We start from the raw sequence: 24,189 nt of genomic DNA, 5'->3' as shown, positions 1-24,189 counted from the left end.
CTGGCTGTTGGGACGCGCCTTAGTTTTTGGCATTGCGGTGTGGCCCATAAGTAACTATTTATGAATTAAGCAAACAGATTGATGAGCTCCAAAGTGTCGCTGCTGCTGCTGCTGCTGCTGCTGCTGTTGCTGTTGCTGCTGCTGTCGATCGGGTCCAGCTTAAAGCATAAGATTTGTATTATTAGAACCACAAACGCACACGCACACACAGACACACACACGGACACAAGGGACAGCGTCGCAGTCGACGCTGGCTGCTGCGTTGGCCTATAAATTTGTGCGTATCGGCATTTGGGAACATCAGTTGAGTTTTGTCTAGACCAGGCAGCGCACGCACTTATCCATATCCGTATCCAGTTCAGTTCAAAGAGATGAAGCTCTTCGTTTGCATTGTGGTTGCCGTGCTGGCGCTCGGTGCGCCCGCCCAGGCCTTCCTGGGCGCCAAGCTGGCCTTGCTGAAGGCCATTACCGGTGGTGGCAGCGGCGGCGGCGGCGGTGGTGGCGGTGGCTACGGCGGCGGCTATGGCAGTGGCGGCTACTCCGGCGGATACAACCAGGGCTACTATACACAGTCCAGCCGTCCAGTCTATAGCTCAGGCGGCGGTGGATATGGCGGCAGCTACGGCGGTGGTTATGGCGGCGGCTATGGCGGTGGCTACGGCGGTGGTTATGGCGGCGGCTATGGCGGTGGTGAACAAGTCATCAAGGTCATCAAAGTGATTGAGCAGCCTCAGAGCTATGCTCGTTCCAGTGGCGGCTATGGCGGTGGTTATGGCGGTGGCTATGGTGGTGGTTATGGCGGCGGCTATGGCGGTGGCTATGGCGGCGGCAGCAGCAGCAGCTATGCCTCTTCCAGCAGCTACGCAAGTGCCGCTCCCGTGCAGACCATCCAGACCAGCGCTGTGGCTCAGGCCGTGCCAGCCATAAGCTACTCCGCTCCCGCACCAGCGCCAGTGACCTATTCCGCTCCGGCACCACAGCCCGCTCCGATTACGTACTCAGTGCCCGCACCACAGCCCGCTCCGATTACGTACTCGGTGCCCGCACCACAGCCGGTGGTGCGCGTGCAGCCAGCACCAGTGACATACAGCGTGCCCGCACCACAGCCGGTGGTGCGCGTGCAGCCAGCTCCAGTCTCATATTCAGTGCCCGCACCACAGCCCGTGGTGAACGTGCAGCCAGCTCCAGTCTCATATCCAGTGCCCGCACCACAGCCCGTGTCGCGCCAATACGTGAAGACCATCAAGGTCATTGTCGACGATGCCAACAGCGGCGCCAACCACCTGCCCAGCCCAGTCTACGGACCGCCCGCGGGCGCTGGCAGCGGCTGGAACGGTGGCTGGAGCAACGGTGGTGCCAGCTACAACAATGCTGGCTGGAACAACGGTGGTGCCAGCTACAACAACGGCGGCTGGAAGAGCGGCGGCATCTGGGAGAAATTGGCGTCCGGCTGCTAAGCAGCTCAGCAGCTGCCACACCCTTATCCCCCACGCCCCCACGAGCTTGCTACACTAACTGCCCACGATCTATGTATATCTACTCAACTGTTTAAAATTATTAATCTTTTTTTTTTTAGTTTTAAATACATTATCGAATAAATGTTCTCCCAAATTGCTCGTCTTCTCAACTGTGTGTAAATAGTATAAAACGAGAATAAAAGTCAGCTCATTGTGCAATATCCTCAAAACCAAATAGCCGCAAATTATTTTGACCTTATATGGTTATGTAATCGAGAACTTGAATAGCTGCCGTTGTATTTTAATTTGCTTTTTTTTTCCTTTTTTTTTTTTTTGGGGAATTTTTAGTTTGAGCATTTCTGTTTAGTTTGTTGGGGTTTTGGGCTGGGCTCGAGGTGTTCTACATAAATAGACATATGTAGATGTGTGTGTGTATGTATATGTACATATTAGAAAATTTATCACCTAACTGCTAAATGTAATCAAGCGCGAATGCTAATCAATCGCTGGCACTGACGCGGACTTGGACTTGAGTGGGACTGTTCCACTATGGGAAATATTTGATCATAAATCAGAATTTGTAATATTACGAGATGAATGGAAATGGAATTGACAGTAATCTAATATTGATTAAAATACCTAAACTATTATATAAAGTGGAGAGAAAAGTTACTTAACCACTAGAGTCCTACAATAACTTTATATATACAAATATATTATCTATGATGATCACAGAAATCTATATGAAAGCCTCTATAATGTAGAGTATTTACTACATATAATTACGACATTTTTCTCAAATATCGAAACATTTTTCCTAAAAATGCGAAACGTATCGAAACATAGTATCATATCAAAATAAGTTAATCCAAAGGCTTCAGTAGTCCGTGCCTACTTAATGTCAATTTAGTTTTCATTTTATATAAATTCTAGTCAAAAAAATAAATCAACTTTGTTATATTTTCCATTTGCCTTACGAGACTGAATAAGTTATTTATTAACATACAGTCTATAAAAATAAATTTCATTTTGTTTATTTTGAGTCAATTGCCTTTCCTGAAGTGTTGCCGAAAAGCAGCCAAGTCATGTACATGAGAATGTATGCAAGTATGCCCATCTTCAGTCTCTTATTGGGAATGGGACTCTGATCAATTGTTATCCTCCGCTTGCGAAAACTCTGTTGTGATTGGTTGGTCTCAGATACATCCATATCAGAAGCTTAAATATGATACAGACTGCAAATCTCTTTTTGGGCATGTCTAAGTGGGTCTTAACAGTAAAATCGAAGCGTACTTAATTTTCAATTTAAGTAGGACCTGAAAAACTGAAGTTTTACTTGCTCCTGCGAACTGCTCCTAGTAACCCTCATCAGTTTTAAGGAAAGGTAGAGAGAGCGGAGCGATGATTAATCGCTTCAGCTCACTCATCTGAGTGCGGCATAGACGCTGAGCAAACGAACCACTTCTCCTTGTCTAATTGGTATTTAATATAATGCAAATTAAGAATGAGTGAATTAATAGTAATACAAAAAATAAAAAATAAAAATTGTTGATTGTGCACTAAAGGCCTCTCACATGGACCGCAATCTATGCATTAGCATTACAAAATAAATTTCAATATTTCTCTTTGAAATTCTCTTCAAACTTCTCCCGCATATTTCAAACTATTCCTTCAAACTGGGCAATTATTGTGACTTATTGGCGCAGCTAGTTGTAAATTCTTATCTGCACTTGACACGCTCGTTGATAGCTGATCAAGTTGTCAACGCTGGGACCCCAATAGCCGTTCAGCCAAGACGCGAGACATCCGCTGGCCGCGCATATAAATTACCCAACGCTGTGTGCTGCGGCTGTCAGTTGGCCTAAGACACAATGTGCAAGCGAGGCGTATACTTAATGCAATTGCTGGCGCTAGTGCTGGCGGGTGTCGAGGCATGGCCCCACCAAAAACAACCACACCAGCAGCAGCAGCAACAGCACCACCAGCACCACCAGCTGAGCAGCGATGGACACCGCATGGAAAATGGTAAATATATCTAGGATTATAATTAACTTATGTCTAATATACATATCTCTTCTCCTTCTCAGACTACACTCCGATCATCCACATCAGCTCTGCCGTGCTGCAGCTGGCGCCAGATGAGCAAACGCATTTGCTGCTCCCAGGCAACGGCAACGGCCACAGTGGCTCATCTCATCCAGCCGGGCCCATTGCCAACTGGCCGCACATCTACAGGCTGGAGGATTTGCTGCCTGTGCGCACGCCAGCAGCTGCCGAGCCGCGACTCACAGTCAGCGACAATCTGGACTGGCCGCACTATGTGCCGTCCCATGGACGCTAAGGAGATGCTCCACGGATTACACGACAAACTTGGCTGATTTATTGAAAAAAAAAAAAGTGTCTTTCTTATATATGTATATGTATGTATATGTATATATATCTGTATTGGGAATAAAAAAAAATTTAGCTAGTAGAAACGTTGACTATCATCACAGGGACTTAGTGAGAGTCCAGCTGGTGCTCGAAGAAGTGGTGCTGATGCTCTAGCTCCTGCTGCTGTTGGATGTGCTGCTCCTCCAGCTGATGCTTCAGCTGGTGGTGCTCGTGCTCCTGCCGATCCTTGAACTCGTAGAGCGTACTGTAGCTGAAGGCGCCTTTGCCGTGATCAATGCCGGGCACCGGCTCCTCGGCATGGTGTTCATGGTGTTCATGGTGCTCGTAGTGCTCCAGCTCCGGCTCGTAGTGCGCATGCAGCTCGCTCGCCTCGGCATATTCCACGCCCGCATCGCTGTTGCCATAATCCGCCGGAAAGCTGTGCTCGCTCAGGTGATCGCCCAGTTCGCCCAGCTGCTCGTGATCCGCATGCAGTTCGCTCGCTCCAGATCCCAGATCCAGCTTGGCCAACGCCTCGCCGCCACTGAGGCCGCCCGCATAGTTGCCCAGCAGTCCGGGGGAATGGACACCGGATGCCACATCGCCACCAATGTAGCCCGCCTGACCGCTCAGCGCCTGGGCCAGCAGCAGGATCAGTTTGAAGCGCCAGGTGAACATGTTGACTCTAATGCTGTCTGTGGACTTTTCTCTAGTTGGCTACCGACGCGGCGAAATGGTGCAAGTCGACTATTTTCTTTTCGACAAGAGCTCTGGCATTTATACGCTGGCTTTTGGCACACATTTTCCTGCATTTTCCAGCCACAGCAATAACAACAACAGCAACAACAACGCATTGAGCAGCGCTTTTGTTTGGCTTGGCTTGTCTTGGCTTGGCTTAGCTGGGCCATCCATGTTGCAATGGACATCTGCCGACGACGACGACGACGACGACGAGCACGTTGGAAACGAGGCGGTCGCTTAGCTGCAGCTGATAATTTTCTGCACTTATTGTGCAGATTACGTATACGCCAGCGTGGCCTGCGCGGGCAGCTCACCCAGGCAAGCCAAGCCAGCCGACTGACCATTGAATAGCCGCAATTATAAGAGGCGCCGACACTGCCAGCAACGCCACCACCACCACCACCACCACCGCAGCAGCAGCAGCAATAGCAGCTGTTGCAATGTGCGTATACGTAATGTATGTGCGGTTGGCCCCAGTTCTATGCAGGCGCAAAGGCTTACATAATCACAAACACCGCCATTCATTTGATCGTTGTCTATGCTGATCTTGTCAAAGCGCGCATAGACATCGATGCGGAAGCAACAACAGCAGCAGCGGCAGCAGCAGCGGCAGCGACAGCAGCAGCAGCAATGACAATGGCAAGCAGCACCACGCATCTAACTCTGGGCACCGCCGTGGCACCACCTCGCACTCACACGCCAATTGGCAGCTAATTGAGTTGATCAACAAAACGGAAACGGATGGCTCAGCGCGTAGAATCGTACAAAATGGCAAAAAGAAAAGCAAAGATAACCACCGAGGGTGGCTCGAACAGTACGAGCCGAGCCACATGTGCGACTACTGTTCCTTGCAGTTGAGGCGATTGTGCAACCTGTGCAGCAACAGTGGCCCAGCTCTGGGGTGGCAATTAAGAGCGTTACCAGAGCGACCAAAATGCAGTCACAGATACAGATGCACACACACACACACACACACGCATATATAGACAAAGAGACATGGCAATGCCAACAGTGCGCACTCACTTGCCAAATGTTTCTCAAAGATTGCAGAAGCCACAAAGCCAACAGCAGCAGCGGCAGCAGCAACAACAACAACAGCAGCATGTGTGTATAGCTACATGTTATACATACACAAATACATATATAAACGATGTCTCTTTGTAAACAATCTTTAATGGGGCTGCCAAACAATTTGCCATTGCACTGAAAAATGTGCGAATTTTTTTACGCTGCGAAAATGGCTCAAATATAATTTTTATTATTTTTATTGATTCAGTAAGTTAAGCATTATATAATGCTATAGCTCAGCTCTTATGCACAAGGCAGTTGGCTTATATATATATATAGTTTTTTTTTGTAGTCACTGCTGTTTTCATAAACAACTAAAATTTTGTTCATTTTTTGTTTTGCAAAAAAAAAAAAAAAAAAAAAATTAATTAACACAAAAATATGTTAATCTTGATATTCATTTCAAATTGATTTGAAGTTTTTTGTTTTGTTTCTTTCATAAAATTTTTTTGTTTAACAATTTAGTGCTTATTCGCACTATTATTTTCATAAATAACTAAATGGTCTACTGCCTAAAAAAAAAATTCTTCAATTCATTCAATGTATTAATATTACATATATGCATTTAAAATTGTTGTTATTGTTTTATTATATTATAATAATAATAATAATTTTTTTTTTATATAATTTTTGTATCACAGAATTTTGATGTTGCTCATATTGCATATATACATATATTTTATACATTTCGAAACTCTGATTTTTTAGTGCAATTTCTAATAAGATCTTTGTATCAAATTATGCAGCAATGAATATTTAGTTTATGCGAGAGCTTCAGCCATGGGCTATCCTACTATATGATCAAACGGTTCAAGTCTGCCATATATCTGGTCTGTCTTATCTTATCTTCTTATCTTCGCTAGCTGAGTCTCCCTATTTATTGAACATGTATAAAGTTTAAACACAAACCTATTGTTGCATCTGTATACTAATTCCTCTATTGAGTTTCATTTACATATATTTGATTATGAATTTGTATTTGAAATAAAGATTTCTTAAAGTATTCAAATACTGCAGATATGCTAGCTAGCTTAATCTTTCAGGAAGAATACGAGCTCTGTTTTTAATATAAGCAATTTTTTTATTGATGTATATATATACACATGTTCATTTGTGTTCTTTAACATTCTACAAATATTTATACTCTATAATTAATATACACAAACATATATATGTGTCCACTTGTATTCTTAAATATTCTATAAAAAATGCCATTTATTTTTATAGCATTCATCATGATAATTAAATATGATATACGAACATAAGTATGCATTATGATACAGGCAATAAAAATTGTTTAAAATATTTTAGCTAATTAAGTTTGTTTTCTGTTTTCATATATGTTTATATATGTATATCATATATGTATATGTATGTATATATGGCTAATCAAAATAAGCGCTGGCCACTCTTTCGAGGCATGGCGAATGCAAGTGCAATCGACTTGCGGTGTTATAATTAGTTTACACTTTTATTCATCAAATCTTTTGACACGTTGCCTGTTACAACAAGAAGCGGGCGCAGTTGCTGCTACTGCTGTTGGCGTGCCAGCCGTCGCGATGTAGCAGCAACAAATAGTCTCAGCAACAACAACAGCAGCAACAGCAACAACAACAGCAGCAACAAGTCAAGCGGGGCAGTGGGACGCCCCACAAAACTTTTGCGCACACAAATTACCAATGTAATAAGTTGTTGCTGCTGTTGTTGCTGCTGTTGTTGTTGTTGCTGTTCGTGTTGCTGCTGTTGTTGCTGGCAGTGATTGCTGCGCGTACACCCACAGCGGAGCAACAACAGTAACAACTTTTGGTTATTAATTCGCATTTTGTCGGCAGCATTTCCTAACGCAAATATTTCAATTTTTGTTTTCTTCACTTTTCTAACTGTTGTTGTTGCTTTTGTTATTCTGTTGTTGTTTTTTGCTTGGCCAAGTCGGGAGCACCCACAACGAGCTATTGCTGCAATGGGCCAGCTGGGAATGAACTGATCGCTGATCGCTGAGCGCTGAGCGCTGGGCAAACGCTTAGACAATTCGATTTTTGCTGGCCTGGTTATTAAACAGTTGCTCACGTGGCCGGGTTCTATTGTGTCCATTGTAACTGGAGCAGCTGATTAAGCGAAATTCTCATGCAGAAGACCAAATATCGTCATTGTGCGGCTTTGATCAATATTAACACGTGCCTCTGGCCGTCTGATGGGCAGTATATAAGGGCGTGCCTCGTTGCCAATTAGAGCAACAGCATGAAGCCCTTAGCCCTGTTGATAACGGCACTTGTTGTGGTGGGCGTGGTGGACGTGGCCCTAGGCCAGAACTCGACGAGAGGCGGCAGGAGGAATACGGCCGTGCTGCGCCTCCAGCGCGACCAGCTGCAGGATCAGTTGCGTGGCATCATCTTTGGACTGCCGATCGACATCAGCCTCTCTGCACTGACGTACATCTGCAGCACCATTATGGATCTGGGTCTGGTGCAGCCCAAGATCGTGCCAGATATGTCGCTGATGAGCTTCCAGCTGCGTCCCGATGCCTGTACCAATGTCAGCATTCCGCTGACCCGGGCCAGCGAGCTGTGGGATACGCCGGGCTTCTATCAGGATAGGCCGACGGTTATCTACGTCACCGGCTGGGGCTCCACCATCGATAGCTCCAACAGCGGCCCAGTGGCCAAGGCATTCGCCTGTCGCAATGACACCAACTTTGTGGTGAGTTCAAATTGAACTAGATTGAACTTTCAATGGAACTAGTTCGCAGTAGATTAGCTCCTTGACATATTTCCTTGATTCGTTAAACAGGTGCTGGATGCAGCGAACTATGTCAAGACCCTCTACACCTGGTCGGCCCTGAACACGGAGGCCATCGGGCTCTACGTGGCCCAGGCGCTGCTGCAGCTGGACCGCGACTATGTGACCAAGCACGTGCACATCGTGGGCCACAGCCTGGGCGCCCAGATCGCGGGCTCCACGGGACGCAACTATAAGCTGCTGACGGGCGGCGCAATATTGTCGCGCGTCACTGGCTTGGATCCGGCCAATCCGTGCTTCTACGATGGCAACGAGCTGCCGGGCGTGCGCAGGGGCGATGCCGTCTATGTGGACACCATCTCCTCCAATCCGGGCGTAGCAGGCACCGCCGACTCAGCAGCTGATGGCAGCTTCTTTGTCCAGGGCCTGGCTCCCATCAAGTCCGGCTGCAGTGGTCTCGATGTCCTCTCCTGCTCGCATCAGCGCGCCGTCGACTACTACGTGGAGTCCGTGTATCCCACGAATACGGAAAACTTTGTGGGCAGACGCTGCGACAACTATGTCGATCTCTGGACTGGCGCCAATTGCCGAAGCGACGACACCGCCTACATGGGCTATGCTGCCTCCAAACTGGGCACATTCTACGTGGATGCCAATGCAGCCGAGCCGTACGGCACCAATGCCAATCCGGACAGCTTCACATCGACCAACAGCGCTTGCGGTCTGTGCGGTGCGGAGGACTGAGCGTCTCAGCGCAGTGCTCATATGGCTATATATATCTTCTATTTTGCTTCTCGAATTCTTATATATACATGCATATATCCAACCATAAACCCTAATCGAATCGGTGAATATTAAAAAGAAGAAGAACGTTAATTTTATGTTTCTTTTGAATTTTCTCTTTCCTTTGCTTGGGATTATCAGCTACCTGACTATGAAGGTGCATCGCCATTAGAGGTCTGACCTTCCTGACCTTAGTATACCAAGGCTATATTAGCTAGGCAAGAGTAGCGATCTAAGAGAGTTTTTTAATGCGTTTTTTGAGAAGTCGTACTCGTACAGGTAGATTACTTATGGCTCAACAGCTGCAGGTAGAACATACTTATATACATATGTATATATATCATTTATATTCATGCTAGCGCTAAATCATCATTTGTGAGAGCTTTCAACTAAATGAGTTTTCAATCACAATCACAAACTGGATCATTTCCTGTTTGAGAAGAAAAGTACTAAATCAGATATCACTAAATCAGCGCAGTATCTGGTATATAGTAGATAAATATCAATTTTGCCGCTTTCTGATATGAAGTATTTAATGATGGGAAATACCATATCATGCCACATTATTTGTCATGCATCCGACTGGCAAGTCAAACAGGCGAGTAAATACCCTGTAAAATAAAATATACTCGAGCACAAAATGTATGCAAACCAGCCGAGATAACAGATTTGTATTGAAATGGATTTTCGCATAGTTGATTATATCTTGACTATATAATTACAGCTCATCTTTGTTTATCAACTTTAGTGGGTTGAGCATTCGTGAGTTGCCTTAAGAATTCGCCGACTGCGCTGATGTCAACGAGTTCTTTGTGACGCTCGGAGCACTCCAAATGGGGCGGGTGGAGCATGTCAGCAGCATAGCAATGAGTGCGGAATACCCCCATTAATATGATATTGTCGTAGGCGGCAGCAGCAGACAATATGACAGTATGCCATCATGCCATCCATCGATCGATATACCCTATGAACTGTGAGGTAAGCGTGATATTCTCGCGAAGGCTGACCACTTACTATATAAGCTGTGACAATTTTTGCAAATCTTGTTTATTTGCAATCAGGTAGAGCAATAATTTACAGATTGTCGTTTGAGTGGAATCGATGTGATCTCTCATTTGATTCCGTTGGCTTCAAGTAGATCGGCTAAGCTGATGATATGTTATCAAAACAATCGTAAAGGGTATATTGTGAGCTATGAATTATTTACAAACAGATCGGGTTGCTAGCAAGGGGGAGAGAGTGAGAGAGAGAGATAGAGAGACAATTGTTTCTATTCAGATTTGGATGTGGATTAACAATTATTATTTGAATAAAATGCATATTAGTCCATTAGACTAGGGGTATGTCTATGTGTGTGTGTGTGCGTCTCCCTCTGTCTGTGTGTGTGTGTGAGTCGTCAGTGAAACTGTAGAATCTAATTAAGAGACAAGTGCACCTTATCTGATTGCCGTGTTGCGCATGAAATACACCTATGTATATGGTCACAGTTAGGCCGGCCGTTCTCACTCACTCTCTCCAGAAGCGTCGCACTGCTCGCACTCACTCTCTCCGCAATGCTCGTATGCGCCTTTCAGGTGCCGACCGGCCTATAAATACTTACTCCGTGTGGCATTCGGTATTCATTGCGCTCGGAACTGTCGCTCAGCATGGGAAGTCCGAACCTTAATCTCTCAGCCTGCCTGCTGCATCTGCTGCTGTTCGCCGCATTGGGCCAGGGCATCGAATGGACGGTGCCCGATGTTGTGGGCTCGCTGCGGAATGTGGGCTCCTCCATCATCGACACGAAGACGTTGCCCACGCCGCAGGGCCTGCTCGAGGGTAGCAAGAATCTGATCGCCGGCTATCCCTTCGAATACGTCTCCTCCTCCATCAACTTTCTATGTGAGCAACCAAACACAATAACAACTCCAATCAAACTGACGCATTTCGTGTCTCATTCCTTGCACAGGCTCTCAAGCGCTGAGCTCCAATAAGATCAAGTCCAAGTACACGCCGGACATCAAACAAATGAAGTTCCAGCTGCGCACCGCCTGCAACAAGACGAGCTTTCCACTTCTCGAAGCCGACTCCATATGGCGCAGTCCCGACTTTGATCCCAAGAAGGGCGTTGTCATTCTGGCCACTGGCTGGACGACCAGCATCAATGACACGGACGACACCATCGATAAGTTTGCCCAGGCCTACAACTGTCGCGGCGATGTTAACTTTGTGGTGAGTCCCGACCTGCACATACGCTGCTTATGACTTACCTTACCTTACCTCTGAGTGCCGACCGAATTAAGACAAATTGCAAATCACATTGGAAAGCGCATATACCCGCCGTCTATTTGAAAACGAGATATTATTGCATATGAACTTGAAACAGGCAGTTTTATAAACCCAAAGTATATTATATTAAGCTTAGGTCTATTAAAATGTCATTCAATTCATTCAAAATGTCATTCAATTCCCATTTAATCACCTTAGCTGCATCTGTTGCAAGTTTTAGTTCTTATCAATAATTTAGGAAGGCCGAGCTCTCAATGCCAAACGAAAGTTATGACGCGTTAGTCGATAGTCTTTGAACTTGAGAAGCTAGAGAAGTTCCCAAAAGTGATTAGCCAGCTGATACCCTGTATATAATCATTATGGAGAATACGATAAAAGTATGGGTAAATAGAATGGTGTTATATATTATACATACCATATTTGAATTCATGTCTATCTGTTTTTGAGATCAAAAGAGACTGGCTAATGTCTCTCTCATAGTCTATTTAGAAAATTCCGGACTTTGCTCTACCTTTAGTTTTGACAATCTTTTCATTCATCTCTCTACGAATCCAACTATCCCCATATTCACTTAGTCATCTATCAGTCTATCGATGTATTCATCTATCCACTTAGCCATTTATTTATTTATTTGTCTAACAATTCCATGTATCCCTCTATCCATTTAGTCATCTATCCATAATCCATCTCTTCATTCATCCATCTATCCATTTATTCATATCCAGCTATCTATCTGGGTATCTCTATTAAGGTCCATATATCTCTCAACCTTTCTGCTTATTCCTCTATTCATTATATACACTTATCTAGCCTATCTAAATCCATTATCCATCTTGCAGGCTGTGGATGTTGCCAAATTCATAGATACCCTGTACACTTGGTCCGCTTTCAATACAGACGAGATTGGCGAAAACATTGCTCGGGGCCTGGTCAAGCTGTTGGATGTGGTCAGTGTGGAAAAAATTCATCTGATTGGCCATAGTCTGGGCGCGCACATTGTGGGCTCGGCGGGCCGCTATCTGCAGCAGATGACTGGCAAAACGTTGACGCGCATCACCGGACTGGATCCGGCCAAGCCGTGCTTCAATGAGGGCGAGGTTCTGTCGGGCCTGCAGCGTGGCGACGCGAAGTTCATTGATGTCATCCATAGTAATCCGGGCGTGCTGGGCAAACGGGATCCCATGGGCGATGTGGACTTCTATCCGGGCGGTCTGGATCCTCTGCCCGTCGGCTGCATATCGGTGACCTGTGCCCATGCCCGTGCCTGGGAGTATTACGAGGAGTCCGTTTATCCGGGCAACGAGCGCAATTTCCTGGCCACACGCTGCAGCTCGCTGAGAAGGCTGCGCGATGATCTCTGCACGGGCGAACAGTATCCCATGGGCTATGCTGTGCCCCACAACATCAAGGGCAACTACTTCCTGGAGGTCAACAGCATCAAGCCCTATGGCAAGCAATCATCGGGCACTCGTTCAGCCCGACTCGCCAAGTGCGGTGTTTGTGAAAAGTAAAGGCGGCACTTGGTGATGAGATCCCAACCTGAATCGATACCTGATACCCGTTCCACTTGCGGTTGCCTCTGACTTGGAGAATTCTGAATTCATGTAATATGTGAATTCAGAGCTGCATGCGAAAGGAAACTTACCAACTAATATAGGCTTAAGAAATCTTATGAAATCCGATAGCAATTTTGTGACTGCGATAAGCCGATAATATTGCAGTTTCAAAAATTATTATTCGCTATAAAGTTTTTTTTTTTTTTTTCATAGTATTTAATTTCTTCTACATATAAGCTATTTTTTTTTTTTTTTTGTCAGATATTTGCTTGGCCTGAACTATGGGCCCCCAAATACAATTTGCATGTTAAGCGTTGACAATTCAATTAATTTTTGTTTATAATGCCTATGCTAAAAAAAAATAAAACTTCACAAGTAGCAAAAACAATTCTCTAAGATCTATGAAATAGAGGCCGCCACACACACACACAAGCCTACATATAGATTGTAACGATCGTCTAGGCGCCAAAGTACAGTGAGCCTCAAAAGTTGCGATCGGCTACGGCAACTGCAGCGCATCGAATGGGCGAGGTCAACTGGAATGAGATAAGAGAATGTTGAAATGCGATTAACGACAGTCAAGGAATACATCCTGTTCATTGACGACACCTCGAAAATGAGTGCAAACAAGTAATTTACACTGAGATCAAGAAAAAATGTCATTTCATGCTACAATTTAAATTTAGCTCATATAAACATTACAGTTATAGAAAACTAAATGAACACTAATAAAAATTAATAGAAATAATGTTAAAAATTAAATAAAAATTTATAGAAATAAATAAAAAGAATGTTAAAAAGAAAAAACACATGAAATGAAACTTGGCAAGCCTTTAACATAATTTTAAAAACTTTTGCTATTGCTGGATTTTCTCATTTAAATTATGAATTATTATTTATATAATAACTTCATTTGTTTTTATTATTAAAGAGTTTTTGTTTGTATTTATTTATAGAATATTTAATTTGCATATTTTTATATTTATTGCTAATTATCTGTTTACAGCAACGTGATTATATTGTTAATAAAATTTCTTAGCAAAAATTATGAACACTACCTTATAAATTATTTACGTATATGAAAAAAAAAACTTTTTCAAATACATAAAATAAATTAAATGTAAATAATACAAACACAAAAAAATTGTATTAAAATAAAAATAAAATAATTTCAAATATGCATTTTGCTTTTATGAACTTCGGAGATAGAAATATATTATAGACTATAAAACTATGAAATAAAAATGATATAATATAATATAAATGAAAATGTAAATAAAAAAATAAAATGAATTAAATTTCCAAATAAACTTGAATATAAACTTAAAAATTCAATAAAATACATATTAAATTAACAAAAAAAAAAAAAAAAGAAAATAATTTTAAAAACAATTAAAATAAATATTCATATAAATACAAAATTTAGCGATTTATACAAATATTAAAAATTAAAACAAAAATCTCACTAAAAATATTTTGTTTTTTAAATCTTAGCAATTGATTGCAAAAGAAAATATAAAAATTAAATAATATCTTTGGATTAGTTGTTACTGAAACTCGTTAGAGTTCTCTGCTCTGGTTCGTTGCCAACTGGTGGCTACTGTGGTGCCAGCAGCAGCGTTGCTGCGGTGCTGTGGCTTGCAGTTGGCGGGCCCCTTCACCTGGCTGAGCTGGCAACATGACAAATGAGTCACCCGTCGCGAGCTTCTGTGGGCATGTTGGAGATTAGAGTTAACCGTGCCAAGCAGCCGTCAACTGCGCTCGTTGTTTCCGCCAGCTGACTGAAGTCGGCAGTAAGAAGCCAACAGCGTGGCGAGGAAATGATCCATCAACCGTGTGAGTTATGCGCAATTCGGCAACAAGAACTGGCCCCCATGTGGCGAGGGGGGGGGTCAGACGGGGCATGGGATGAGCTGCTGCTGCTACTGCAGATGCTATTGCCAATGAGACGGTCGTAAAGTGCTGTAAAGTAGTTGACCCTGGTCAAGAATCGGACGCTCAAAGTGGTTTAATAAACTGCAATTACCTCCCGCTCGCTGCTCTCACTCTATGTGCGCAGCTGGTTTAAGACCGCACCACAACAGCCCCCACCTGCAAAGCGGTGCGATTTATTTTGTGGATTCTTGACTTGATGAGTCGTTCAGCCAGTCAGCCGGTCAGCCAGTCAGCCGGTCAGCTGGACGGCCGCTCCCCTACATATGATGGACGGTCGCTGGGGCTATGCAAATTTAGATAAATAGCGTATGCTGCGTGTGTTTTCAGATCATTCAATTGCAGCACTTCAAAACTCACACCCACAACGCAGACAGCCAGGATATAGCTAAAAGCTACCTAAAGATCAGGCAAAATGAAACTGTTCATAGTACTCAGCGCTTTGATTGCCTGCAGCTCGGCTGGACTCATTCGCAGCAGCGGCTGGTCAGGTGGCCGAAGCGGCTGGAGCTCGAATCCTTGGGCCAGCGGCGGCATCAGCACAGGTGGCTGGAGCTCGAATCCTTGGAGCAGCGGCATCGTTAGCAGCGGCGGCTGGAGCTCGAATCCTTGGGGCAGCGGCGGCGGCTGGAACAGCGGCTGGTCCTCCCAGCCGAAGATCATCAAGGTCATCAAAGTTGGCGGCGGCGGCGGCGGCAGTGGCTGGGGCAACGGCGGTGGCTGGAGCAATGGTGGTGGCTGGAGCAATGGTGGTGGCTGGTCGAGTCCGAGCATCGTCAGCAGCGGCTGGTCCAGCGGCAACAGCGGATGGGGCAGCAGCGGCTGGTAGTGAGGATCGCAGCCAAAGGCTTTGCCAAAGGCTCCACCGCGCGCTGACTCGAATTGATTACTGATTTTTGCTTTCATATTACGTATATGCATAAGGGAGTTTATAATTTTTTTCAACTTTTTTTTTTATACCAACAAACCTATTTTTTTTTTTTTTTGTAAACAAATATAAACTTTAAATTGTAAATTGTAAAATAAGCAAGAAATTGCCAGATTTTTATTCGAATGCTGGCAAATGATTGACGAGCGACTGCACCAGACACGTTTCGGCTTGCCATATTTCATTTCCCAGTCGAGAGCAATTAAAAAAAAAAAAATAGTATTGAGCACAGATATTAACATAGCTGCAACATCTTCAAGTTCAGAAACCCGCCGCCCGCTGCCCACGTCTGCCTGGGAACCAGATCGAGAATTGCCAGTGTGGGGCCCAGCAGTGAGAGGCTGTGTGCTGTGTGCTCGCTGATCTCGAAATTCACATAAATGCATTTTTGAATTATGGTCCATAACAATTAAAATGCTAACCCAACGTCGTAATTATTTCTATTACTTTGCGCATTCTCAGTGCTCGTGGAGCATTCAGTGCTCATCACTCATTGAGTTGCACACTGACACGAAATGCAGCAGCTGTCTGATTTATCAATTGAAAATATATTTAGAAATAGAGATTTTCTAGACTAACAGTCTCTCTAAGCAATAGCTATCTTTGTCTCTCTCTCTCTCTCTCTCTCTCTCTCTCTCTCTCTCTCTCTGTCTCTGTCTCTCTCTCTTTCTCTCTCACACACGGAGCAACAGGAAACCATAAACATGACAACATCTCTCGCATAACAGCTCTGTAAAAACTCAGCTGTACACTAATACTACTGCAACAGCAGGAGGCATTCTTGACAAAGTGGAACAGAATTAGGAAACTTGGAAATGCTCATTTCATAATACTCCAGAATATCCAATATTCAATATATACAGAGCTGTCCGTATTCGACGGACCCATTTGGCAACCCTATATCGTGTAACAGGGACGGGAATACTACGCCGTACAGACACAAGGCGGCCATTTGGGATACAGTTCAGTGTCGATCAATTTTACCCTGCTGAATCAAAAATCGCGATAAATGGAAAAAGGTCTATTTCCTTGAAAAAAAAATCATTCTCGATAATTCTCGATAATTTGAGTTTCTGTGTAAATCGAAAAATAAATAATAAATTTGTTACATATATAATAATGGGTACCGCCAAACAAAAATATTGTGTTTTTCTTTGATAAAGAAAAAAAAAAAAAACATGAGTCCATCCAACATTAAAGGGCTGCCAGAAAACTCTGATTTCCAAGATTCCTAATTCCGTTCCCTTTTGTCATGAATTCTTCATATGACCACTGATAAAAACTGACTAAAAATATGACTTTTAGTTCACTGTGCTGCATATGCGAAACATATTTGCTGCTCCGGTGGTTGAGGTCGGCTTGTGGACTTGGCTGTGAGGTTATTTGTGGCTTTGAGCCATGTTTGGCTGCCGCACGCGTTGAATGCGTTGAATGCAACACAGTCGGTGGACAAGTAGCGGCAATATATTAGTTGAGTAATTCTCTTGAGCAGGCAGCTCATTTGTTAGGCCTTTGCGTCTGCATGTGTGTGTGTATGAGTGTGTGTGTGTGAGTGCTTGCACAGCAATTGACATTGAACTCGTCGCATGCGAATGTGGTTGAGTCGTGCACCACACACACACACACGCACACACACACACACACACACACACACACACACACACACACACACACACATTTGTCTAGCACTCGCCTCGCATGCGAATACCGACAAATCCAAGTAGAAAATACAGAAAAACAGCAAAAACTAAAATCAAATTAATTATGCAGAAATATCTGAAAAATATGAAAAATTACAGAATTTAAATTGTAAATTGTAAAACAAATTGTGTGGCTGCACAAACGCTTGTAATTAATGACATCGCTATGGCTCAGCAGTTTAGAAGTGGTTGCCCGTGCGGCTCTGTGCGGCGCATGCTCCGAGTACTCCCAGCATAAACGTTGCGTATGCGCCGCGTGTGCCGCGCTCTTGACAGCGAGTGCAGTGCGCGGGCTTCGACAGCCACTTGAGTGTGCAGTTCTCAGCCTTCCGAGTAGCCTTTGGGTGCGTCGCTCCCCCACACACTCACACACTCACACTCCCACACACACGCACACACTCACAGCCAGACAGATCGCATCTCACATTGCTTTAGTTTTATGCCCAATCAGTGTTTGGGAGCAGCATGACTCAGCGGGAGTTTGATTTATTCCGTGCACCTTTGACGGCTATAAAAGCGCAGCGCTGGGCCCGATAATGGCATCAGTGAAGCTAAGGTTCTAACAGCGCCAACAGCAACAAAACAGTTCCAAAACAGTTCATCTATCGAAGGATTCTGCAGCTCAACATGCGCTACGCTCTGCTCGTCGTATTCCTGTGCGCTCTCATGTTCGCCATCGCCTCGGCTGGTTTGCTGGGTGGCGGCGGCGGCGGTGGGGGCTACGGTGGTGGCGGTGGACACGGCGGTGGTGGCGGCGGCGGTAAAGGCGGCTGGCAGAAGAATGGTGGAGGCGGCGGCGGTGGCTGGCAAAAGAGCGGAGGAGGCGGCGGCGGTCAGGGTGGATACGGCGGTGGTGGCGGCGGCAAGTCCCTGGCCGGCAATCGGGGCAGCTCGGTGTCCTGGCAAGGTGGTAACGGAGGAGGTGGCAAACACGGCGGAGGCGGCGGTGGTGGCGGCTATGGAGGCGGTGGCAAGCACGGCGGTGGCGGTGGAGGTGGTGGCAAGCACGGCGGTGGTGGCTGGTAAACCACACTCCAGAGCCACAGCAACGAGAACTCCAAGACGAAACGAAATGTAAATACTCCGGCTGCTCCCTCGGCTGACATGTGTTCTACGGCGTCTAGACATAGAGCTAGAGGCAATTCCCACAAGTGCTATGACTAACGTTTTTTTTTTTTGCTACCTACCTAGTTGTACCCAAAGTTTCTCAATCCTCTCCCATACTTTATGTTTATATGTACTAATAAAGAAATGTTCATTTTGCTAAAATCTATGTGTATTTAAGTGCCTATTCAATAGAAAGTGTTGCACTCAAGGAACATGATATGAGATTATTTTTGAAGATTTCCTAGCTAGGCATGGATAGAAAATATAGGACTATGGGTATCGAAAGCTTAGATGGTATAGTATATCCCTTATAGGCCAGCAAGTCTTTGTTTTGGATTTGTTGATAAACTGAACTAGATTGATCAGCATCAGCTTATAATGAATCCAATATGCAAAATACTCCAAAGCAGCTAAAAGTAGATGAAAAAAAAAAAAAAACTGTTGAACAGCTGGAATTAGTTAATTTCCTTTCTTAGATGATGATGATATGTTCTAAAGGCAAGAAAATTTTTATTTTCGCTCATTCTAACATATGAAACCTACTACAATAGCTGAATATTATCATAAAGCATTCTCGTTCTGTAGAAGTTATCCATAAGCAATTGGAATTCATATATGGATTATCCTAATATGAGCTGATCATCTGAAGGCTGCCAAAATGTTTAGCTGCCTCCTACTTTCATATTACTTCAAATCATAAATAGAGCTCATATTAAGTCTTGACTAGCCCACTTAGCTTATAGCCCCTTGTTGCCCAAGGTAGTAAGTAGACTTATTGGACAACTGTTGACACTTTTTCAGTTGAGGGTACACACGAGTCTATATTTTAAATTTCAAGACTCAAGTTTCAGCAGTTTCAAAATGGTTTGAAATGGTTTGAATAGATGCAATATATGCATTTCCCTTCCCTCGATTGAGGAAAGGATGTAGCCGATATGAATATAAAATGCATGAAAACTCTTTATGTGGAAATAGCTCACATGTGGGGTATACACGACTTGAACTTTATTTGCATAAATAAATTTGAGTTTGATTTTCCTTGAACTCGCTCTCTCTCCCTCTTTCTCTCTCTTTCGCTTTCTCTATCTTATTTCTGTCTCTCTCTCTTTCTCTCTCTCTCTCTTTCTCTCTCCTTCTCTCTCCCTCTATTTTTCTCTCTTACTTCTCCAACTCTTAACTTCCAATTGATTATTTGATGTTGCCTTCCGTTGGCTTCTCCCGTAAATGTTCACATATTTTAGATTATCATATATATTTATTGAGATATAAAAAATAAAAAAAAAAATTGCTAGATAAAGCAGTAGAGATTGTTTGTTTTTTTTATGTACAGTTGTAGATTCTTTTTAGTGTCGCCTCAGTGATTTGTTATGGATGGACTTCTACCAGCTCCAGCCGCCGCTTGAACCGCCGGAGGACCAGCCACTGCCACCGCCACCGCCGCTCTTCCAGCCACCACCTCCTCCGCCGCTTTTCCAGCCACCGCCGCCGCCTCCACCAGACTTCCAGCCGCCACCACCACCGCCGCCAGACTTCCAGCCGCTGCTGAGACCAGACAGCGCTTGAGATTTCCAGCCAGAGAGGCTAGACAAGGCGCTAGACCAACCAGCGCCCAATCCGCCGCCGCCACCGCCGCCGGAGCTCAGTTTCCAGCCACCACCGCCGCCGCCTCCACCGCTTTTCCAGCCACCGCCGCCTCCGCCAGAGGACCAACCGCTGCTACCGCCACCGCCGCTGGACGGCCAGGCACTGATGCTTATCTTGCTGGGCCAGCCAGAGGAGCCGCCACCGGATGACCAGCCAGAGGAGCCACCGCCGCCGCCACCACTAGGCCAGCCACCGCCTCCACCACCACCCGATGACCAGCCAGAGGAGCCACCGCCGCTCTTCCAGCCACCGCCGCCGCCACCCGATGACCAGCCGCTGCCACCGCCGCCTCCACTGCTCCAGCCATGTGGCTTAGCAAAGGCGCAGACGCTCAGCGCGGCCAAGAGGCCGACAAGAACCAAGCGACGTATTGACTGCATCTATGCGAGAGATGTTGTTGTTGCTGTCTGTTGTTGTTGCTGCTGTCCGATGGTGCTGTTGCTGTTGCTGCTGATGTTGCTGCTGTGCACTAACTAATTTACAACTGGGCGCACTCACGGCTATTTATACAGCCAGCCGAGTGCAGCGCATCTAAGATTCTAACTGCCAGCAGCAGTGCAGATGCTGTTGCTGTTGTTGCCGTCGCCTCGTCAACGCCGCTGCAGCTGTTGCTGTTGTTGTTGTTGTCGACTGCGACGTGGCTGCAGTGTAATCAGCTGTAATTGCCAAATCTGGCGCTCGCTCCGTTCTTGGAGCTCTGTGCAGTCGGCCCTCATTATGCCAACTTTCAATTTCGTACACTTTGCGGCCATCTATTGTTGTTGGCAGCGCCCCGCCCCAAACCTTCCACCTGACGCAGCCCAGACTCTAGATTCTGGCCAGGCCAGCGCTGACAAATAGCCAGCCAGCATCGATTTATTGGCGCGCCATTTTTATGTAACAACTCTTTGGGGGCAAATCGATTGACAGACGGCCCATTCTTTGTGGCTGCCATTAACCGAGCACAGCTGAGCTCTCTAGCTCTCATAATCAATGAGCCAGCCGCTGGCTGCACACGTGCTGCTGCTGCTGCTGCTACTGTTCTCTGCTGCTGCTGTTGCCACACAGTTTGCAACAGTTTCGTGTCGGACTTTAAAATCGGGTCAACGGCACAGCGATCAATCACTCAGGCCATCAATATTAAGTGCTATGAATTATACAATGAATTTGCCAGGGCAAAGATAATGAAATTTGAATATTTTCATAGTCAGCTTTAAGATTTCTGTATTTTGAAGTTGAGTGACAGGTTAGCTCCATTTAATTGCAAAAATATTTTAAAAATAATATAATAGTAATAAATAATAATAAAGAAAGAATAAAGAATAAAGAATAAATAATAAGAAGAATAAAATAAAATAATAAATAATAAATAATAAATAATAAATAATAAATAAATAAATAATAAATAATAAATAATAAAATAATATAATAAATAATAAATAATAAATAATAACTAATAAATAATAAATAATAAATAATAAATAATAAATAATAAATAATAAATAATAAATAATTAATTAATAATTAATAATTAATAATAAATAGTAAATAGTAAATAATAAAAATAAATAAGAAAAATAATAATAAATAATTAATAATTAATTAATAATAAACATAAATAAAAAGAATCTAAATAAATATAAAATAAAATACAAATTTTAAGCTGAGTTGGTCTGTGGAAATAGGTAAAATAGATAAACAGCTTCAAGTCCAACACTTAATAACCGATTAGGCGTAGTCAGAGTCTAACTCACATTTCTACAGGGTATACTCTCGGCGCATACCTAATGGACAACTCTGCCAAATGATGGTAAAGATGGTTAACTGGCGCTGCTGCTGCTGCTGCTGGGACTGCCCCCAGTTGATCAGTTGAATACAAATGCAAAGCCGAAGCTGAACCTGTTGACTCTTTGTCCGTGTTTGTCGTTGCTTTGCGGTAGGAGATTTGTGAATTTTCATGGGCGGCATTAAATCAAAATCGGTGCTTTGTGCTATCGATTTCGTTGCCAATTTAGCCGATCTATCAATGGCCGGCAATCAATCAATTGCCTCGAACTGCGAATTCCGTAACAAAGCGTTTAACTGTCGACCGATTGCAGCAGCAACGGAGCCCAACTGGGCTAAATGGCTGAATTGTCTGCGCTTTTGGGCCAATTGACGGCTGACTATAAATGTCGCATTAGTGGCCCCCTCAATTGCAATTGATGCCAATCAAGTGTGGGCAATTCAGTCAAGACGGCCTCTACCCGTCAGCCGTCGGCAGTTGCTTCTGCCATGAGCTCACCTTATTGGACAATGGGTCAATCAGGAAGCCGTTCCCAACCAGTTTTAGGCAACGATGTCTCATTGAAAACCCGTCAATATCAATTCATATTTCTCTGTTTGTATTCAGCTTAAGATTAACAAAAAAAAATTTGTCATTTTTAACATATAAAATCATTTAATAAACAAACAAAAAAAAAAAACTTGGAACTTAGAAATAATTAGACAACATTGCAGATGCTAGCTAAACTCCCTGTTTGAACTTGAGCCTGAGGCCGTTTACCAGCCCTTGTTCCAGCCCGAACCACCGGAGGAGCGAGCGTAGCCGCCCGAGTAGCCACCATAGCCACCGCCGCTGGAGTAGCCGCCATGTCCGCCGCTTTGTGCCTGGTTGACCACCTCCAGGACGATGACCTTGGATGGAGCTGAGTAGGAGCGGGATGGGCCGGCTGAGTAGGCGCGGGATGGGCCAGCAGAGTAGCCGCCGGAACGTGCGCCAGAGTAGCCACCACCAACAGCGCCGCCGCCGCCACCAAGCTTGCTGGCGAGTCCACCGCCAAGTCCACCACCAAGTCCACCACCAAGTCCACCACCAAGTCCACCGCCAAGACCGCCGCCTAGACCGCCGCCTAGACCGCCGCCAAGACTGCCCAGTTTGCTCTGCAGCAGCTGGACAATGCCGCCAGCACCACCAGCGCCATTGATGTTGCCGCCGCCGCCACCGCCGCCGCCAAGGAGACTATCGAACGTGGCCTGGCTGCCGGCCAGCAGAGCGACAAGGATAACAAAGATGCATGCGAACGGTTTCATTTTGCTCTAAGCTCGGATCTCGAAGACGATCTGAATTTCGATTTGGATATGGTGCTCAAGACAAACAGAAGCGTTGACTACTTCTACAGCCATGATGCCCACACGCATTTATACCAAAAAACGTGCACGGAATCAATACTCCAAACCAAAATACGAGTATCGCAAAGCATGAATAAATCAATAGCACGCGTTTCAATGCCCAGCATCAGCAACAGATTCAGCCTCACAGGGAGTAGATAGAGCAAGTGCCGATGCGTAGAGATGGGCGCGTGAGGGCAGCAGAGTCACGAGCACGACAATCGAGCGCACGAACTGGTCAATTTGATACAGAGATGAACTCTTAAGATTTGGTTATAGGTTTCTCATTCCAGTTAATGAGGCTGGTGCTCACTGATATAAGGCTGCAGTTGAACTCACGAATGCTCGTGCCACGAGCTTGACTTCAGCAATTAGTTGCCTTTGATCGTTTAAGCAATTAAAAGAATTAATAACCCACATTTATGTCTGTATGCGTGCGACGATGCTGAAGATATATTGAGCAGCTGCCGACGGGCCTTTGTTTGCCGATTGTCTCCGATAACTATGCAAATCTTTACGCATGCGCGACTTGGACTTGGTCATTGTGAATACCCTGGAATCAGCGAATAAGCGCTGGGTATGCTATATTATGTGCATGCTTTAAGGGCAATCAAAGTCGAGAAGAAAAGTAATTTGAAATTGAGGAGCAAAAAATCAAATTTAATTTATAAAAATATTAAAATATCGCATATTTTATTAAACAAATCGCAGCTTAAGCTAACTTTACAACGAGAACAAATACAAACAAAGACTTCTTTATATAATAA

General features: G+C 44.6%; 9 protein-coding genes across 9 annotated transcripts; 6 read left to right on the top strand and 3 right to left on the bottom strand.

The window, feature by feature from the left end:
• Positions 1–207: 207 nt before the first annotated feature.
• Positions 208–1,692, top strand: LOC108619455 (uncharacterized). The gene has a single exon (XM_018016043.2). The coding sequence runs from the start codon at positions 372–374 to the stop codon at positions 1,455–1,457; it is 1,086 nt and encodes a 361-aa protein (XP_017871532.2). The 5' UTR covers positions 208–371; the 3' UTR covers positions 1,458–1,692.
• A 1,636-nt stretch (positions 1,693–3,328) lies between these two features.
• LOC149267998 (uncharacterized) lies at positions 3,329–3,798 on the top strand. The gene is made up of 2 exons (XM_089474212.1): positions 3,329–3,482; positions 3,545–3,798. The coding sequence occupies exons 1-2, from the start codon at positions 3,329–3,331 to the stop codon at positions 3,796–3,798; spliced, it is 408 nt and encodes a 135-aa protein (XP_089330338.1).
• An 18-nt stretch (positions 3,799–3,816) lies between these two features.
• On the bottom strand, positions 3,817–4,924 carry LOC108617990 (uncharacterized). Its single transcript, XM_018013894.2, has one exon. The coding sequence runs from the start codon at positions 4,506–4,508 to the stop codon at positions 3,957–3,959; it is 552 nt and encodes a 183-aa protein (XP_017869383.1). The 5' UTR covers positions 4,509–4,924; the 3' UTR covers positions 3,817–3,956.
• A 2,932-nt stretch (positions 4,925–7,856) lies between these two features.
• LOC108619457 (vitellogenin-1) lies at positions 7,857–9,251 on the top strand. The gene is made up of 2 exons (XM_018016046.2): positions 7,857–8,336; positions 8,427–9,251. Exons 1-2 carry the CDS (start codon positions 7,878–7,880, stop codon positions 9,117–9,119), a joined length of 1,152 nt encoding a protein of 383 aa, XP_017871535.1. The 5' UTR covers positions 7,857–7,877; the 3' UTR covers positions 9,120–9,251.
• A 1,506-nt stretch (positions 9,252–10,757) lies between these two features.
• Positions 10,758–13,370, top strand: LOC108619456 (vitellogenin-3). The gene is made up of 3 exons (XM_018016045.2): positions 10,758–11,039; positions 11,107–11,369; positions 12,266–13,370. Exons 1-3 carry the CDS (start codon positions 10,805–10,807, stop codon positions 12,935–12,937), a joined length of 1,170 nt encoding a protein of 389 aa, XP_017871534.1. The 5' UTR covers positions 10,758–10,804; the 3' UTR covers positions 12,938–13,370.
• A 1,860-nt stretch (positions 13,371–15,230) lies between these two features.
• On the top strand, positions 15,231–15,948 carry LOC149267997 (uncharacterized). Its single transcript, XM_089473990.1, has one exon. The coding sequence runs from the start codon at positions 15,330–15,332 to the stop codon at positions 15,741–15,743; it is 414 nt and encodes a 137-aa protein (XP_089330116.1). The 5' UTR covers positions 15,231–15,329; the 3' UTR covers positions 15,744–15,948.
• A 2,114-nt stretch (positions 15,949–18,062) lies between these two features.
• LOC108619463 (uncharacterized) lies at positions 18,063–18,811 on the top strand. Its single transcript, XM_018016054.2, has one exon. The coding sequence runs from the start codon at positions 18,170–18,172 to the stop codon at positions 18,566–18,568; it is 399 nt and encodes a 132-aa protein (XP_017871543.1). The 5' UTR covers positions 18,063–18,169; the 3' UTR covers positions 18,569–18,811.
• A 1,073-nt stretch (positions 18,812–19,884) lies between these two features.
• LOC108619460 (uncharacterized) lies at positions 19,885–20,794 on the bottom strand. Its single transcript, XM_089476132.1, has one exon. It carries the CDS (start codon positions 20,671–20,673, stop codon positions 20,029–20,031), a length of 645 nt encoding a protein of 214 aa, XP_089332258.1. The 5' UTR covers positions 20,674–20,794; the 3' UTR covers positions 19,885–20,028.
• Positions 20,795–22,631: 1,837 nt separating this feature from the next.
• Positions 22,632–23,437, bottom strand: LOC108618156 (uncharacterized). Its single transcript, XM_018014059.2, has one exon. It carries the CDS (start codon positions 23,342–23,344, stop codon positions 22,814–22,816), a length of 531 nt encoding a protein of 176 aa, XP_017869548.1. The 5' UTR covers positions 23,345–23,437; the 3' UTR covers positions 22,632–22,813.
• Positions 23,438–24,189: the final 752 nt, after the last annotated feature.

The sequence above is a fragment of the Drosophila arizonae genome, chromosome X, assembly GCF_054131065.1.
Source record: "Drosophila arizonae isolate 15081-1271.41 chromosome X, UAZ_ARI_1.0, whole genome shotgun sequence".
Lineage (NCBI taxonomy): Eukaryota > Metazoa > Arthropoda > Insecta > Diptera > Drosophilidae > Drosophila > Drosophila arizonae.
Note: the sequence above shows the minus strand (reverse complement) of the source record. Positions and strands in the feature narration are given on the sequence as shown.